General features: G+C 42.2%; 1 protein-coding gene across 12 annotated transcripts in view; it reads left to right on the top strand.

Annotated features, from left to right (window-relative positions):
* MARK3 (microtubule affinity regulating kinase 3) overlaps nucleotides 1-19,529 on the top strand; it is a 119,879-nt gene that overhangs the window by 99,068 nt on the left and 1,282 nt on the right. For 5 of the 12 annotated variants that reach the window (XM_081829854.1, XM_081829849.1, XM_081829848.1 and 2 more), the window contains 4 exons: nucleotides 3,733-3,836; nucleotides 11,663-11,920; nucleotides 16,452-16,478; nucleotides 17,818-17,862. In XM_081829854.1, coding sequence (XP_081685980.1) covers nucleotides 3,733-3,836; nucleotides 11,663-11,920; nucleotides 16,452-16,478; nucleotides 17,818-17,862 — 434 coding nt within the window. Of the gene's footprint in view, nucleotides 1-3,732; nucleotides 3,837-10,791; nucleotides 10,954-11,662; nucleotides 11,921-16,451; nucleotides 16,479-17,817; nucleotides 17,863-19,529 lie in introns of all 12 variants that reach the window. The other 7 variants (XM_081829852.1, XM_081829851.1, XM_081829845.1 and 4 more) reach the window with 4 other exon arrangements.

Below are 19,529 nucleotides of genomic sequence, written 5' to 3'. Positions count from 1 at the left end.
CACCTGCAGTACTATCCCCACCAGGCCACCATGCCCAATCTCAGCCTCTAGAGATCACCTTCAGTATCTGTGTTGAAGGTGTTTCTTGCTGAGCCCCATCCCACTAGATGAGTGTTCAGATCTTTCTTGTCAAGGGCTGTTTCTGGTTATTCCACAAGCATCTGCTGAGCTTTAGGTCATTTCAGGTGCTAAGAAATAGAAATACCTCATAGCCTAAGAGGAAATAAATAAAACCAAATGATGACAGTGCAGACAGGCGACTGCAGACAGAAGCCTAACAGAGTCTCTGCAGGACACTGGGAGGTCTGATTGCCTGAGGGCCTGGGATATGGTTTGCATCTTCATAGGGCTCTCACGATAAAGAACATTTGAATGAGTCCTTACTGTGTGCCAGGGACTCTGCCAAGTGCTTTTCCATGTATTAGCTAAATTTTAGGTGAGAAAATGAAGAAAAGTTAGGTAATTTCCTAAAATTATACTGCTGGTCTGTATCCATCTCTTAATCCCTATCCTTAACAAATCTTCCCCTTAAATAGGTAGTATTTATTAAACTAAATTCAGTCTATTTAGTTTCAGGAACTTTTCTGTGAATTGAAACATGTTCTATCTGACTAATACAGTAATTATTATTCTTAGCACTCTTGAAGTAATTCTAGAAAGAATTTGCAGAGACTATAGTCTTAGGAATATTCTGTAACCACATTTTTTCCTGCAAAGTTAACAGTGACATAGCCCTCCCTCTACCTCAAAAAACCCAAAGTGAGAGGACCCATGGAGAAGCTGGGCTGCTCCTTTTGGGAGGCTTTTATTTGTGCTGTTCTGGGCATAGGAGCTCATAGGGAAGCCTGAGGGGGTTTGTCTGCTCTATCCTCTGACCTTGTGTTTTATCAGAGTAAACCCTGTGTGAAAAGGTTTCTTATTTTGCCTTCCTAATGACCTAAAGTTGGGTTGTGACGTCACAGCTCTACAATTTAAGTTCAGCCTCCAGCTTTTGCTGACATTTGTGAGAGGAAGGTAAGATATGTCCTCTGCCTTCATGACTTTCTGTCCCTGTTGCTCTACTCAACTGCACACCTCCTCCCTTTTGAAGATGTACCCCAAGCATTGTCAGTCATCCATACCTGATTATTTATAAAAGATAAAAGTAACGTTATTAAAATTTTCTCCCATTTAGACTGGAATCTCCCTGTACATGGTCTACTTGTGTTATAGTAAAGGTGGCTGCTTTTCTTTGTTTAAAAATTATTCGTATCTGATGAAATTCCTTAGTTGTTAATTCCTTGCTTGTTAATTTTGAAAGCATTAGCTTTTTAAAAACTGGTGTGAAATTCATGTGACATAAATAACCATTTTGAAGCAGACTATTTGGTGGCATTTGGTACATTCACGGTGTTGTGCAACCACCACCTCTCTCAAGTTCTGAAACTTGATTTCATTACCCCAGAAAAACATCCTATATCCTTTAAATAATCACTCTCCTCTCCCCCATATCCTGGCAACTGCTAATCTGCTTTCTCTCCTAATGGATTTGCCTACTGTGGGGTACTGCATATAAATGGCCTCCTTCCATACACAACCTTTTGTGACTGACTTCTTTCCCTCAGCGTAATAATATTCTCAAGGTTCATCCAAGTTGTAGCATGTATCAGCACTTCCTGCCTTTTTAAGTGTCAGTTTATTGCTCTGTTCATCCCTTGATGGACATTTAGATTGTTTCTACCTTTTGGTTATTGTTAATAACATTGCTATAAACATTTATGTATAGGTTTATATTTAGACTTGTGTTTTCATTTCTGTTGGATACATACCTAGGAATGAAATTGCTGGCTCCTATGGTAATTCAATAATTAACTTTTTTTTTTTTAAAGATTTTATTTATTTATTTGAGAGAGAAAGTGAGAGAGAAAAAGAGCACAAGAGGGGGGAGCGGGAGAGGGAGAAGCAGACTCCCTGCTGAGCAGGGAGCCTGATGCGGGACTCGATCCTGGGATTCCAGGATCGTGACCTGAGCCGAAGGCAGTCGCCCAACCAACTGAGCCACCCAGGTGCCCAATAATTAACTTTTTTTGAGGCACTGCCAAACTCCAAACTTCCCCACACTGACTACCATTTCCCATTCCTTCCATATACGAGAGTCCCTATTTCTCCACATCCTTGTCAGCACTTGTTATTTTCTGTTTTTTATTATAGCTGTTCTAGGGGCGCCTGGGTGGCTCAGTCGTTAAGTGTCTGCCTTTGGCTCAGGTCATGATCCCAGGGTCCTGGGATCAAGCCCCGCATCGGGCTCCCTGCTCCTTGGGAAGCCTGCTTCTCCCTCTCCCATTCCTCCTGCTTGTGTTCCCTCTCTCACTGTGTCTCTCTCTGTCAAATAAATAAAATCTTAAAAAAAAAAAAAATCTATTATTATAGCTGTTCTAATGGGCAAAAAGTGGTACCTTGTTGTGCCTTTGATTTGCATTTCTTTAATGACCAGTGGTGTTGAGCATCTTTTCATGTGCTCATTGGCCTTCTTTGGGGATATGCCTGTTCAAGTCTTTTGCCCATTTTTAAACCAGACTGTTTGTCATTTTGTAGTTGAGTTGTAAGAGTTTTCTTTTTCTTTTTTTTTTTTATAAAGATTTTATTTATTTATTTGAGAGAGAGAATGAGACAGAGAGAGCATGAGATGGGGGAGGGTCAGAGGGAGAAGCAGGTTCCCCGCCGAGCAGGGATCCCGATGCGGGACTCGATCCCGGGACTCCAGGATCATGACCTGAGCCGAAGGCAGTCGCTTTACCAACTGAGCCACCCAGGCGCCCCGAGTTGTAAGAGTTTTCTATGTATGTTAAAACTTTACCAAATATATGATGTGAAGATATTTTCTCCTATTCTGTAGGTTCTCTTTTTACATTCTTGGTAATATCCTTTGATGCACAAAAGTTTCTAATTTTGATAAAGTCCAGTTTATCAGTTTTTTTCCTTTTGTTATTCGTGCTTTGGTGTCATATCTCTGAATCTGTATAATGCAAGGTTGTGCAGACTTACCTGTGTCTTTACTAATAGTTTTATAGTTTTAACACTTATGTTTAGATCTTTATTTTTCATTTTTATTATTTTCATGCTTATTATTACATAATTTGTATATTTACCTTATATTTCTAATCCTTGCTTTTTGATTTTTGTTTTAAAAACAGTAGCTATCAGGGCGCCTGGGTGGCTCAGATGGTTAAGCGTCTGCCTTCGGCTCAGGTCATGATCCCGGGGTCCTGGGATCAAATCCCATATTGGGCTCCTGGCTCAGCGGGGAGTCTGCTTCTCCCTCCCCCTCTGCCTCTCCCCCTGCTCATGCTCTCTCTCTCTACCTCTGTGTCTCAAATGAATAAATAAAATCTTAAAAAAAAAAAAAACAACAGCATAAAAACAGTGACTATCTTCCTACTCTGTTCTAAGTGTGTTATTAATTTATGGATTATTATAGCCAACTTTTTAGAGTCACTCTACCATAGCCAGCTTTCATTCTGTCTGCCAGGAGACAGGACAGAGACTGTTGCCTCCACCACCATTTGTGATCTTTTTAGCCAGTGCTACTGATAGCTTACTGTCGGGTTATTCAAAGACTAAATTATTCATGTGTATTTAGATGAGCTTTTTTTTCCTCTTTGTACTCTCCTTATTACTGAGTGGTAAAAAGATAAAAAATGCCTCCTCCTTTGTTTTTTTGTTTTTTTGTTTTTCCTCCTTTGTTTTTAATAGAGTAATACAGCATCTGGTGGAATGACACGGCGAAATACATATGTTTGCAGTGAAAGAACTACAGCTGATAGACATTCAGTAATTCAGAATGGGAAAGAAAACAGGTATGAAATTTTACCTGTTTGCAAGAAAATTTGTTTTTCCCAAAAGAAATGGAAGCATGTTGTTTACTTCTCAGTTTTTATAATCAGAATTCAGATAATAATGGTAAGTATTCTTTCACGGTAAGTTAAATACAATGCAAATTTTTAGCGAGATACTAGAATTCCAAATTCCTCTCATTGTCCAGAGCTTATCAGGCTGTGTGTGTCATGGTTGAAAGGGTTGAGTTAAATCAGGGAGCTTTCCTACAGGAGACACATCTTAAGCTGTGTTGCAATTGTAGAATAGCAAATAGGGGAGTGGACATTATTTTGTGTACATTAACAAGTTGAACAAAGGGTGAAGTGGGGAGGGATAATGACCCAGGGCACAGGGAGCCAGGCCTCTGGAGGACAGTGTGAGGCAGGGTGAGTGAGACTTCAGTAACACGCCAGCAGTTTACCAAAGGGACCAAGTGGATAAGTTGAGTGGGAAAAGTGGGATAAAGTAGGGCCAAAGACCATCGTTTAGGGGGAGAGAAAAAAGAGAAGAAAGAGGTTGGGATTGGTGGAGTAGTTAAATATATTCTGAATGGAACAAATTTCTCAGGCAAGCATGGATTTTTCTTCTTTCTTTTGGTAAGAGTAGCATATAAATTAAATTCAGAGGGGTGAGGTAAAGCCACAATGAGCAAGTAAAGTTCTGGAGTAGAAATCCATTAAGTAAATTCCCACCATCTTTCATTGTCCCCGGCTGCCTAACTTGAACATTGTCTGGTCTCGTCACAGTCCCATGTCTGGCATCAAAACGGTTTCTTTCTTTTTTGCTGACATTTACTTTCTGAAGATGCATTGTATGGTTTCTGTTCCCTTTAGATCTCATTAGTCAAATGTTTGATCACTAACTCTTATGACAGCCTAAGCAAAGATTCTTCTTTCCTCTTTCATCCTCAAAACCAGACTGTTTATCATTTCCCTTTTCCATAGACTACTTAACTTTGAATTGACATGAAGCTAAAAGCTTATTGTGTGAGATTATGTTGGTTATTCAGTGCGTTTTTAAAAATATTTACACTCCAGTGTTCTCTTTTCTGATTCCTATGTGTGTACTTGTTTTAACATTGTCTTTTTCCTTGTGATTAAAAACTATCGATAGGGCGCCTGGGTGGCTCAGTCGGTTGAGCGACTGCCTTCGGCTCAGGTCATGATCCCAGGGTCCTGGGATTGAGTCCCACATCGGGCTCCCTGCTCAGCGGGAAGCCTGCTTCTCCCTCTCCCACTCCCCCTACTTGTGTTCCCTCTCTCGCTGTGTCTCTCTCTGTCAAATAAATAAAATCTTTAAAAAAATAAAAAAAATAAAAACTATCGATAGCTTGAGTATGATATGGCAGCTGTGCTAGATAGCTTACAAATAATTGATTTTTTAATAGTAGTCTATTCTCTGGTAAAGCTTCTTACATTACATTCTCAAATCTATCATTTCTCCTAGTTCAAAATTATTTAATAGAATAATAGAATAATAATAAATAATTATTTAATAGAATAGAATTATTTAATTATATCAATAGAAGACAATTAGAGTTTCTAATGTAAATGTTGTTTCATGACTCTTCTTCCTTTTGGAAATTCTTTTTAGTTGCTGAACTACTTTACCAGATTCTTTTTGACCGTTAGGAAATACAGTTCTCTGAGGTAAAAGGCTGTTAAGACCAGGATCTGCTCTCTGCTCCCCAGCTTGTGTTTGTGTGGTGCACATGCTCTTCTGACTCTCCCTTCCTGCAGTATTCAATTCACTCTTTGGAAACAGTTTGAAGAATTCTCTAATCTCTTTGGAATCATTACCTGTCTGTGTCTTCCCTGTCAGGGCTGACCCCTCCTTATCCCAGCCTAGGCCTCGTTGCTACAGTAGCTTCGATCATTTAAATGCTTTGCTTTTGAAAGTATTGTTTTTATCTTTAGCCAAGTAGAGCCTCAGTGTCAAACCACTCAAGACATGGCCCAAAATTTGTATAATATCTGGATTTTCTTTTTCTTTCTATCATACAAATGCATTGAAAAACTGTGGGAAATTATTGGAGGCTTGAATGGCAAACTAGTCATATTTTTTACTTTCAGTTAGGGCAATAAATGTGACAACTTTCTCGCCCTTAAAGTCGATGCTGAGTTGTAAATTGGATGCACTGCACCTTCTCTGTGCACAGATGACTTCTCAGGCAGATGGTTACTTTCTCCTCTCCCCATGTAGATCTCTGACTCCTTGACTAAAATACTGGTGAGCTACAGGATGCCTGGATCCCTCTTAACTTCTGGAAAAAGGACGTTCATTTTCATTTTTAACCATGAATATGTGGGACTTTTTTCTTACATGCGCATATGTTTATACAAAATTCTAACATGAGCGTGATCATGGCTAGTAAAGGCTGTGCAAGTTTGAACCAAAGGCTGTACACGTCCTAGACAAGCTCTTCTCCAGCTGTCTTCCAAATCCTGCCATGAGCATGGGGTGATGTTTTAAATTCTCCCCACTGGCAATGTCATCGTTTCATTTTAAAATTAATTTTATGGATTAATTCTTACCAGGGCAGTCTTTCTGTTTTATCAGGCCTACTGTATGAAAATAAAAAGAAATCATTGTTGTTTAAAGGACAGAAGTTACAGGATTTGGCAAACTCTTGCTTTGGCTTGAGCACATGTGAACTGTTTTCTAAGTCAGACCATTGTTTTGACATCGGGCATGCCGAAATCCATCTTACTTTTGCTACATCTCCTGATGTAATTATTCTACCTTCTTCTGACGGCAGACTCTGACCGTGGCCCATTTCCAACAATGACGAATAGTCAGTATAAACTAGGCGTGAGAAAGTGTAACCACATCTTCAGTTGTATGGTTCTGTCACAGTTGTGTAGGTTCTTACAATGAGTCTTAAACACTTAGCGCAGAGGCTGACGCATAGTGCTCAACACATACTAGCTTATGAAAGTATTGATGATAAACCATTCAGATGGGAATGTCAAGAATTTTCTTAGTTTACACTGATTTCTCGACTTAATTATTTGGTAACCTACACACATAACGTGGACTCTGTGTCCTCTTTCATATGCTTTTAGATACCTATAGGAGACTGTTGGAAAATGTATTCAGTTGAGGGCCCCCAAAGATGTAGTGTGATATGGTTATAATAAAGCACAACAGAATCTTTTCAAAAAAGTTTTAGGTATTTGATATTCTAGGTAAGATTTTAAAATTGTGGGGCGCCTGGGTGGCTTAGTCGTTAAGCATCTGCCTTCAGCTCAGGTCATGATCCCAGGGTGCTGGGATCGAGCCCCGCATTGGGCTCCCTGCTCAGCGGGAAGCCTGCTTCTCCCTCTCCTTCTACTGCTCCCCCTGCTTGTGCTCTCTGGCTCTCTCTGTCAAATAAATAAAATCTTAAAAAAAAAAAAAAAAGATTTTAAAGTTGTAAAGTGTTTCTATTATTTTATCCATTTATCCATTTGTCCTACATTAAGGCACAGGGATTGAGCAGAGAAAGTTCACACATGTATCTTTTAGGTTAAATTTTTAATTCTGCCTTTACCCAATCACTGAGTATGGTTTGAGTCAGCAACCAAAACATACCATATCAGAATGTTCTGATAGGGCATAAATGTCATTATCAAACAAATTCAAAATACCTATCCTTTAGTAACTGTAAGTAGATTAGAGTTTCCAAAAATGATAATCAGACATAAATACAAAGCAGTTAGATTAACAGGAACCTCAAACAACTTGAATTGTAAGAAACAGTTACTATTTCTGTAGGTTAAGGTTTGAAAATGGTTTTCCCTTGGACCCAGAAATACTAAAAATGTAATGCAGCTACTGTTTTGCTGATGTAGATGATTATGGGCTAATCTATTAAATATAACCACCATTTATTTTTAGCACTTTTCTGGTGGTAAAATTTTGTCCAGTTTTCGCAGCAACCAACTTGATGACCTTTTAGAATACTGTGTCAAAAAAATTTTTTTTAATTTACAATGAAAATATCAATTTACATTTCCCTTTTTGGAAAGGTTTATAACTTTAAGGAGGGTCACTTTTTTGCTGCAAAGTGTCTGTCCAGTCTTGCCATGCTTATGTGCCTTGTAGATCTTGCCTACACGGTCCAGCCATTGAGCGGTATGCCTTGGGGAGGGAGGTGGGGGGAATAGATAGGCATCTTCTTGCTCTGTATGCTGACTAAAAGCCCTTTACTTCTTCACGGTCTTTGGGATCATTCATATTCTCCAGGGAAGAAGCTAGACAACCCCTGTATTCCTTTATTCCCCTGCTTTTAATGCACCCATTGATCCTAGCTCCTAATTTGAGCAAGAGAATGTCAGCAACTAGGCAGAGACATCAAGTGGGTTGACCCTTGACCTGTCCTGAACAGATAATAGAGCACAAAAGACAGTCATTATTTATCTGTAACTTGTTAAAGAATAAAGTTGTATATATATATATATATACGTATGTATGTCTGTATGAGAAACAAGCGAGCATTTCTCAGATAGTTGAATCTGTTTCTCGCTCTCCCGCCCCCACTTCTCACTACTACACTTGACTAGTCTTTAAAAAGAGTTGAATCAGTTAGGACTATGTGTTACAGGTGACAGGAACCCAGTCCAAACAAACTTAAACTAAAAAGGGCATCGGGACACCTGGGTGGCTCAGTTGGTTAAGCGGCTGCCTTCGGCCCGGGTCATGATCCTGGGGTCCTGGGATCGAGTCCCACATCAGGCTCCTTGCTCAGTAGGGAGCCTGCTTCTCTCTCTCTCTCTCCCTTTGCTTGTGCTCTCTCTGTCAAATAAATAAAATCTTAAAAAATCAATAAACAATAAAAAGGGCATCTTTGGGGCGCCTGAGTGGCTCAGTCAGTTGAGCGCCAATTGACTCTTTCTTGATTTCGGATCAGGTTGTGATCTCGGGGTTGTGAGATTGAGCCCCCCATCAGGCTCTGCGCTCAGTGGGGAGTCTGCTTGAGATTCTCTCTCTCCTTCTCCCTCTGCCCCCCCACCCCGCCGCGCATGCGCTCGCGCACTCTCAAATAAGTAAATCTTTTTTTAAACAGTGTATCTTTGAGTTCCTATAACCAAAAAAGTGCAGAGAAAGTCAGGGTCTGTCTCCTGATTTCGCTTCCTCTGTAGTGGTTCCCTGGTTGGGCTCAGCAGCATTAGACTTGGCATCTTCCCACACTCAGCTCCTCGGACAGAAGCCCTGGGGCTGTCTCTGGGTCCATGCTGGTGTGGTTCTAGCCATGTGCCCATCCTGTCACTGGCCGGAGTGGCTGCGAAAGTCTGGGATGGAGTCAGTGACATCCAGAGCCTAGGAACTTGTTTCCCTCATAGCAGAATTCAAGTGTCATTGCCCCAGGTAAAAGAGTGGGTGCCAAGTGGCAAAAACTGAATCTATTTTTATCTTCATAAGGCATTTGTTTCCAATTCTTCTGTGACTACATTAGAGCCATTCTCCCAAGTCAGAGGACAAAATTCTCAAACAAAAATGCAGGGACAAACAGATCTTGAGCAATTTATTACAGACACATCTCCCCCACCCCACCGATCAGGATTGTCAGAGCTCCAGTGACTCATTTCATTAACTTACCTTTTCAGTTAGAGCATTTATTGGCACCATGCTTTAGGACACTCAAGCAGGGAAGGGTCACTGTGATACCGTATGGTGTGCAGTAGCAGGTGAACGTAGTACAAAAGGGGATGATAAGTTGCTGATGGGAAAGGACATCAGGGAAAACTTCATGGAGAGGGTGACCTCTGGGTTAAATTTTGATGAAAATAGAAGATGCCTGCTCTCCAGACACAGAGAATAGTTCCTGTGAAAGTTATTTGACCTGATGTATGACCAGGGGTTTACACATCATAGAAGCTCCCAAAAGTCAAGTTCCAAAAGGTAACAGTAGAAGGTAGAGCCGGGAGCTGCAGCCGGGGCTGGGCTGTGGGTGCCTGAGGGAATGAGTGGGATGCCAGGGTGAGGAATCTGAACTCAGTCCTGAAGACACAGTGTACTTTTGAAAGGCTATAAGCAGATGAGTGGCCAGTGAAGGCCAGGAGACCAGTGAAGACAGGTGCTAAGGTATAGAAGGTATAGACCAGTGTGGGAGAGAGGGAAGACCCTCTGTGGGGAGACCCTGGGGTAGAGGTGGGGAGGGTGTGCAGACTAGCGTGCACGATCACAATTGTGAATCCCTGGCTCGCTTCAAAGGAGAGAAACTGCCTCTTTGGAACTCCAAGGGCAGGATGACTGAGCTGGAATTAAGGAACAACGTGGCCATGGTGAGGCTCGTGTCACTCTCTATGCCAGGTGAAGCTGCAGGCGTCCAGCCACGTCTGTCGCTCTTTCTTTGTCTACAAGTAGTTAAATTACTCTTATTAGTTTTCCTGCCTTGAAAAAAGGGGCTCTGTTGACCCCTTAGGAATTTTGACTTGTTTATAAAGAAGTGAATGTCCTTTGCATAGGAAGATTCTCATCTATCTTTAAACAGCATAGGACACTTGGATAAATAGCACCTAGTTACTATACCTGTCGTTTTACTAGTCCATTTAAAATATGTCTGTGTGCTTGGGGAACAGGTCGAAAGCACGGTGTGCTCATGTTATAGATTCACTCGACCACTTCAATTTGAACGGAGACATCTCTTTCGGGAAAGGCTTTATTTTGTACACAGCTTAGAAGACATTGCCCCCTCACATAAATATTCAAACAAGTAAGATGTCATTTTTCTTCTTTAAAGCTAATAAATCTTTTACTGTTTGGAAAAAAAATAGCTACAGGTTAGTAATTGCTGCAGAATCCCTAAAACAAGGTTAAGAGATTTTTGTTCTAAGGCAAAAATGAGATGGTTTGGGGAGGAAGGTGTGTGCTTTAAATAGCAGGTCGCTCTTTTTGTCACTGCGCCATCATATTGTTGTTTCTGCCTCTGCCTGAACCCAAACCCCCTCCCAGCCTGACAGAACTGTTCGCTTACGCAGCTAGCCCTGCCTCAGTTTGTGCCACATCTTCCACCTGTCGGCTGAGACATCAGAAGTCGATGTCCATGTCAGCCTCTGGGCACCCCACGATGATGGTACCTCCAGTAGACAGTGAAGGAGATAACAGCAAGGCTGTGTAAGACAACTGCACATTCCTCGTGAGACTCTTGTGTGCCCACCGCTGCTCCATGCTGTGCTGTGGATTTTATAGTCCACAGGTCGTTACTCTTGTGCACAAAATACCCTTCCTGTGTGTGGTTTTAGTTCAGCGCATCCTATGTCATGGTGTCCTTGGTCGTCTGTGTGTCTTCATGCCTTTGCATACTCCAAAGGGTGTAAGAAGTACCCCCTCCTCTCCATGGTGCTCTTAGCATGTGGAATCTGAAAGTAAATATGCCTTTTGTGTTTGTGTGCTTCTAAAACTTTTTAGTTGCCTCTTCTTCAGTTTCACCCGCATAGCCCATATTTCTTTTATATTGCCAAGGTTCTCTGCATGTAAGCAGCTTTGAGAAGGAAGCAAAGGGAAAAACCTTGAGTTAGCCATTCCTTTGTCCTAGAATTTCCCTGCATTAATCTTGTCCTTGAAAATATGTATGTCCTATTCCCTTAAACCCCATGAGGCTGTGTTTCATTATATACTGTTTATTTGATACCCTCCTATTTAGCTTGCCTTTTGGTCCTGCGCCCTATAAAATACCCCCTTGGGTCTAGAGATTTATTATAAGTGATTTTCTCTACCGTATATAAGAGGTATATTGGGATTGTAGATTTTTGTGTGCCATGTTTGCCACAAAGCTGGGCTTTTGTGAACAAAGATGCGAGACTGTTCTGTTCTGCTCTTCTAGTGCTATTCCTGATCCGAGGACTCCAGTCGCTTCAACACACAGCGTCAGCAGTGCAGCCACCCCAGACCGACTCCGCTTCCCGCGGGGCACGGCCAGTCGCAGCACTTTCCACGGCCAGCCCCGAGAGCGGCGGACCGCCACGTATAACGGCCCGCCCGCCTCACCCAGCCTGTCCCACGAAGCCACACCGTTGTCACAGACTCGAAGCCGAGGCTCCACTAATCTTTTTAGTAAATTAACTTCAAAACTCACAAGGAGGTAAGTGCTGGGTGTTGCCTTTTGTTTGGAGCAGATACAAGAGCAAAAAGAGAAATGTCTTCTCTGTTTTGTGAAGCAACTGCCCAGATACTTTTCACTTTGTCTTTAACTCTTTTTTTTTTTTTTGGTGAGAGAGATCACGAGCAACAGGAGGAATAGAGGGAGAAGTAGACTCCCCACTGAGCAGGGAGCCTGATGCGGGACTCGATCCCAGGACCCTGGGATCATGACCTGAGCTGAAGGCAGACACTCAGCTGACTGAGCCACCCAGGCGCCCTTCGCTTTGTCTTTAGCTCGTGTTTTTCTGGTTTATATATAGAACTTTATACTTTAAAACCTTTTAGAATAGGAATTACAGAGCTTAGAATCTTCACAGCACCAAAAATCCTCTAGCACTTGGGAGGCTGTTGTTTTCTTTAATTGCTGTTCCTTTTGATCACACTTCTGTCCACATGGCATGTTTACTGCAGTTTAGCAAAACCCCACCTCCAGTGTAAGCTGGCACTCCAGAAGCAGTCCCTGTAGAAGACAGCGTGTGATGTGACCAACCCTGGACACGGAGGAGAGAGTCATTTCTTCTCTCATCTCCTGTCATTGTCATTGAAGAACACTAAGTTTTTTAGGGTCTAAATCTTAAAACTGTTTTTTCTATTGGTCTCAGTAAGTTATAGTAAGAACAAGGTAACTTGCTTAAACTGCGTAGTTTGGCATATAAAAGTCCTGATTTCTTCTCAGCAAGAAACTTGTATCTGGTTGTGTATAAAATCCTTTTTCCCTTGAGGTACTTTGAACTTTATTTCCATAACCTAATCTGGAGGCTGCAAAGGCTTAGAATCTTTGATTGCTATAAGAGGAAGAAGAAAAAGTGCCCCCATGCACCATAAGCACACAGGCAGAGTCACCATTATCTAGGACCACACTCAGGAGACCTGAGCGCCCCTGTACTCTCAGGACTCCCAGAAGAGTTTCTTCTTGAAGAAATTGAGCCTCACGGGGCGCCTGGGTGGCTCAGTCGTTAAGCACCTGCCTTCGGCTCAGGTCATGACCCCAGGGTCCTGGGATCGAGCCCCGCATCGGGCTCCCTACTCAGCGGGGAGTCTGCTCCCCCCTCTCCTTGTGCCCCTTCCCCAGCTTGTGCTCTCTCTCGCTCAGTCTCTCTCAAATAAATAAGTAAAATCTTTAATAAAAATAAATAAATAGGGCGCCTGGGTGGCTGAGTCGGTTAAGCGACTGCCTTCGGCTCAGGTCATGATCCTGGAGTCCCGGGATCGAGTCCCGCATCGGGCTCCCTGCTCGGCGGGGAGTCTGCTTCTCCCTCTGACCCTCCTCCCTCTCGTGCTCTCTGTCTCTCTCTCTGTCTCAAATAAATAAATAAAATCTTTAAATAAATTAATTAATTAATAATAATAATAATAAATAAATAAATTGAGCCTCACTGTGGATTAGTATGTCCAGGGCATCCTGCAGCTTTGTGTGTTGCAGACACACTTGTTCGTCATCTGTATTTTACTCAGAACAGCAGAGTCTGAAATGGCTGGCACCCCCCTCCTCTGTTTCTCCATACTCCCTGTGGTTCACTAGCTGGCTGCTGTGTTTCCTGCTATCTTTGGTATTTAACCTGTAAGCCAAATACCACTTTTCAGTCTCCTTAATTCCTCCAGTAATGTTATGTTCTTTTAGATGAATCACCTGAATTTAGCCAAGTCACATTCAACTGTCTTTCTCCAGGTAATCTTTTTGTTGTCAGGACACTGACTACCAGTTAGGGAGGACTTCTGCTAACCGTTATCATTAACAGGACGTCAGAGGGGGGCCAGAAGTTACAGTCCAGCCTCTTACTCCACCCCTTTGCTGAAACCCCCTGTTCTAAACTGGGCAGAAGAGTAGAATGGTCTAAAGGACTTTGCCAGGTGTGGGGCACCCACTTGGGACCAGTAAGAGAAGCAGGGAGCTTAATCCAAGAAGAATCTGGTGACCCCCAGAATAATTCCTTCCTTCCTTTCAGGGTCATCCTATGGCCTGTCCCAGGCCTCCCTGCCCCCTGGTTCCTTCCTTATGGACTAAACTGAAATAGAATCTGCCTCTGAAACTCGGGTGGTAGGGGACAGAGCCAGATATGATCCAGCAGGCTGTTAGCTCCCTGGCCTTGCTTAATATTGACTGGTGTTAAGCCCGGGGAGAGCCCTGAGCGCAGCGGGGATGCACACCAGTCAGGTCTGTCTGAGCTCTAGTTGCAGAACAGGCAGCTGTTTGTCTTTATACTTTGGTCTATAATGGGCTCTTTAAATAAAACCTTACATATCAGGAATATCCTTGAATTTATTTTTTGCCTTTGTGCTCTTTCTCTGGTCATCTTAATGCTATTATTGTTGCAGGTAACATCAGCTACCATTTATTGATTGCTTACCATGTGCTAAGATGAATAGATGTCTATAGATTTATAGAGATATATTTGTTTTACGTTTATAAAGATGCACATGTGTACACACACATTCTCACACATTCATTTAATCTCCACAGTCTGCCAATGTAGTAGGTATTATCCCAATGTTGTAGGACAACCTGGGAGATGAGGTTCAGAGAGTTTAAGGCACATGTTCAAGATTCTACAGCCAAAAGTTGCTGAGCCAGGTCTGGGCCTCAGAGGCCCTGAGTCCGCAGCATGAGCTGCCCTACAGGGCTGTCAGGGACAGTGTGGGCCCTTGTCCCTCATTTTCTAATGTAGTTTATTTCATGTCTTTGAATTAAAATTGGATACTGAGTTTTCTTGGTTTAATTTTTTTAAAAAATCTTGGGGTTCATCTTATTTTACATTTCCAGGCAATTTCCACTCCTAAAGATTTGCAGAAATACAGTCTTCTCTTTGTTGAAGTTTGCAACTGAGGTCTGTAGCCTCCCCTGGTTGCTGTACTTTAGAAGGACACTGATATAACTGTTACCTCAGCATAGGCTGCTTATCCCGCCCTGACACTAACTGTGAGGATCAGAGCCCTGGTACCTGAAAGAGGCTCAGGTGTTCTTATGTAGGTGCTGCATCGGAGACCTGCTAAGGTTTGGTGGGAAGAGAGCTTACACCACCAGGAGGCCTGCACTCTGCCCTGGATATATGTGGCTTCAGAGAGCTGTGTGCTCGGAGGCCGTCTGTAGTCAGAAGGAGGCCTGCGTAGGGTGCTCAGAGTCGCTCTTGCCCTGTAGACACGATGGACATGCCTCTGTGTGCCTCGGGTTGGTCCACGGGGCCCCGGGCGCAGACTCAGTCCTGCCACTGCTCCTCTCTATACCTCAGGGATTCGTGGCAGGAAAAGTGAAGAAAAGCAGTTCTGTGGTACTTGACCAATAACCCTGACTTCTCTCAGGTAGAAAATTTGAAATGAAAATACATTTTAAAGATCTTTTAATCAGTTTTCAACTAAAATAATCTTTTGTATAATCCTGCCTTAGGTTTACGTAGTGCTTAATTATTTACAAAATACTGTTACGTGCATGATCTTGTCTACTGCGTGTAACCCTGCATTACCACTTCTGATCTGATTATGAAGTAGTTGGCTGTTATTCACAGTAGTTAGATATTTTTTAATTGCTTGTATCTGAAGCAATGCCAAATTATCCATGTTAGAAGAACAAGTCCAAGACATTCATTACTTGGTTCACTCAGACTGAATTCTGTGTTCAGTCACAGAACTGGGAAGTTTCAGAAATAGTTTGGTGAGCCCAGCCTGCACTTGCCCAGGAATGCTGACCCACATGATCATACAAGCCCGACTCATAGTTTGGAATTTCTTTTGTCAGATTCTGTTCAGAACAACCTGAGCATCTCCTTAATTTTTAACGAGCAGAGTCCCTTCTAAATACAGCTCTTCCAGTTTATTCCATAAAACATAATTGAAACCCCATTGTTATCTTATCATTTAATTTCCGTTCATTTTGCCATCTAAAACTCTGAAAAGTCTGCTTCATTTTAAACCCCAATCACTTAGTTTTTTCTTAAAAAGTGATTTATGTCCTATACTGTAGTAGACATTCTGTGAATGTTTAAATCATTTTTCTGAGATAAGTAAGGGTTCTCTTAATGTTTGAACATTTTAAAATGAAATTTTTAATGTTATATAAGAAGGTGAGGTTTTTGTTCATAAGACATTCTGAAGAGGATCAAGAGGTGTTACCCTCTTACTCTAGTATACTGCAGATGATTTCCATCACTTCTTTAACACAGGATGTTGGATTTTATCATCTTAAAGTATATCCATCTAAGAAACCTTTAAATTTAATTACAGCTAATGTCAATATTTACTGCTGAATTTATCTTATAAGTAAGATTTTTTTTTATATTTCTAGAAAATTAAAAGATCACATACTCAATTACCTGTAATTTTATTTTTTCAACAAATGTTGTGTTTCATTGTTCATTGGACAGAAAGAGGAGCCCTGTTTTGTTTGTTGTTTTTCTTTCTCTCTATAATTGACTAGATTTTCTATTTAATTTGTGCAAGTCATTTTTGTTAATTTTTTTTTTTGGCTTAATTTCTTTTAGAAACATGTCATTCAGGTTTATCAAAAGGTAGGACTTATATATACACATTATTTTTTTTCGATCCTTACCCCAAAATGGCTCCTGCAATTAACATCAGGTTTGGCTTTCTAGCCTTGTTTTTGTTTTGTTTTGTTTTGTTTTCTTAAAAACTAAACTTTCTGCTGAGAACTAAATACTTATTTCTTTGTAAGGAAACCTTGAAAAGAAATAGATTAACTCTGTCAGGCATTTGTAAAGGGATTGTGACACCCATGTAACAATAGGCCTGTGCATGCTCTGTGCATTTTCTTTCTTTGGTAGAATTATTTAGCATCCAAATAATTCTGTCTTCATACTAATAACACTTAGCATGCTTCTGTTTGAAGAATGAGATGTTCAGTAATATTAATGTACAGTTACTGATTGGCCTCAAGCCCGCAGAAGGTAAGTGGTGACTGTTGCCATCTTTTAGCAAAAGGCTTTAAAATGACCGGGAAGTTAGCTAATATTTTTACATGGGAAACAAGCACAAAATTCAAACCTACAGCCTCATTTGGTTTGAGGTTTTCAGAAATAAAGATGTGGGCAACTGATAGTGGAAATGTTTTAATATTTTCAGAGAGTTGAAGAGTAAGTAGTATTCTGTCTAAAAGCAGCTTTCCACCAACCACTGAAGGAAGTAGGTCTCATTACTTTTACTGAAAGCACTGTGGTAAATATTATATATTCCTACCAGATGAGTACTTTTTGATGATGATGAGTCAGGAGAACAAAAACGTTGCTCACAATCTTGGAATGCACACAGAATGAGGCAGAAAATCTGCCATTTGGGCCACCTGTGTCCAGAAGGCCAGGCTGTGGGGGTCTATGTGTTGATGAGGTCAGTGGGTCACTGAAAGACTGTGTGAACGTAAGCTCTGTTAAAACTGGGAGGAGCGCTTTCCTCATGTAGGAAATTCCCCTCCATGATTGTTTTTTAATCTTCCCAGTTGTCAAATTTTCCCTTGCACAGGAAATTTTGCAGTTGGAAGTAGGATTTAACTGCTAGAATTCATTTCCTTTTAGTTAAAGCCCATTACCCTTTGGGGGAGGGATTAAAAAATCAGAATATCTCCAATTCCAGAGCCGGGCAGGAATACCTGTTGTGTATGTGAAGCTGGTGCAGGGCCAGCCTCCTAGCCCGCCTGCAAGCACACATGGAGAAGGATGGCCGTGGGCTGATTCACCCCCATGACAGGATGAGTTTAACAAGCACAGCTGGTGACCCGAAGTGCTTTGGGTTTGCTCATTTTATGACATCTGTGTTTGTTTATGGGTGGTTGTGTACTGGTCTGTAAGATTTCTTTTCTCTTTCCCGCTTCTCTGCTTCTGCATTCTGTTCGTTGAGGCTTCCAACTGAATATGAGAGGAACGGGAGATATGAGGGCTCAAGGTGAGGGAAATTATTTTTACTTAAAATATTTTATAGGTATTTACCTTGTGTGTGTGGCAGAAACGATGCTCTTTTCTGAATATCCTGCATCATATCCCTGCTCTCAATGTAGGATTGCTTGGTGAGGTCAGCATTTTGTGGTTGGTGAAGCAGGAGTGTGTGGCTGCTGCCCCCTCCCAGTGGCCACTTGAGGGCGCCAGAGCGCCATGGCCACCAGCCCGTGGAAGCCTTCTGTCTCCCAGCCTGATTGGGCTTTCCACTGGTGTTTGGGTGTTAAAATACGTGGCCCTCCTGCCTGGGCGCTGACAGCCTGAAATGAGATCTGGGAGTCGGTAGGAGCACTGTTGACGTGTCCATAACTCCTGCATGATTCTGGTCTCAAAGAATGAAAGCAGAATATTGAGTAGAATTTTCATATTTTAAATTAGATGTGTCTTTAAGAATGATTATGTAGTCGGGCGATTTGCTTTTACATTTTGTAGATCATTTTGTATTTCATTACACAGATTTGGGTGCTGGGGGAGTTGACCAGATAGGCCTCCATAGTCGTAGTTCTTGTCCACTTACGCCTTTTCAGTACCAGTTACCAGCTTGCTGTATCAGGTCCCCGTTAACCCATTTGCTCTCCTGCTGGTCTTTCTAAAGCACAGCTCTGATCATGTGACTTTTCTGAATGAAACCTTGCAGTGGCCCCATTGCCTGACCTGCCCTGGGTGGCCTCAACAGCCCCGGCCTCCCCTGACCCCACCCCTGCCCCAGTTGAGGTGTCACTCCCACCCCAGGCCTGCCCATGCCGGCCTTGAGCAGGCTCCAGCTGTCCTGAGTTTGCCTACCGCAAGTACTCAGCAGCTGTTGTGGGGGTGATGCTGTGCCCCCAGTTCCAGTCCATCTGTACACTTGATTATACCCTCGACACATTCTGTGCTTTCCATACGTCCCTGCCTTTGCTTATGATATTCTCTCTGCTCAGCACACGAACTCTCTTCCCCCACCCCCGTTGTATTGGAATCCCATGGTTCTTGGTAGCTCTTCTCAGATGCCACCCCCTCCTGGAAGCCATTTCCTCATTTCCCTGCACTCCTTCCGTTAGAGGGCCCCACCTGTCGTTCCTCCCACCCTCTAGTGGACCCTTTATACCTTTCCTGTTCTGCTGTTGGCCTTGAGTTGCAGTCTTCCCTCCCCCAACCCCAACTTAGCTTGAGAGCTTTTGCTCATTTTTGTAACCTATTTAGTGACTAATACAGCATTTTATACATAGGAAGCTTCCGACCAATTTGAGGAGATGTGAACAAAATTGAATATTCTACCAGCAGGTTGGCAGCTATCTGCATAGTAAACCTATGGCCCACCCTCAGGTCTGATAAATTTGCCATAGGATGAAGTGTTTTTAACATGCATATCCTGGGTGTTTTTAATACAAAAGAGTGTCAGTCATTCACCGTCCTCATTGAAGCATCTGATGTATACATGAGAGTGTAAATAATTTTGTGGCAATGATGATTAAATGCCATGAACAGCAAGATATGGTAGATTCCTAGTTGTGGACTTCCCAAGAGAACTGTGCCCAGGACCCCACCGTGACGTCACCTCATAGACATTGGGACCCCACCCCTTCCACTCTGTGGATCGATACAGCTTGCGTTCAAACTGGTTGTTGGAGTGCTCAA

The sequence above is a fragment of the Leptonychotes weddellii genome, chromosome 9, assembly GCF_054177405.1.
Source record: "Leptonychotes weddellii isolate Sample4059 chromosome 9, ASM5417740v2, whole genome shotgun sequence".
Lineage (NCBI taxonomy): Eukaryota > Metazoa > Chordata > Mammalia > Carnivora > Phocidae > Leptonychotes > Leptonychotes weddellii.
Note: the sequence above shows the minus strand (reverse complement) of the source record. Positions and strands in the feature narration are given on the sequence as shown.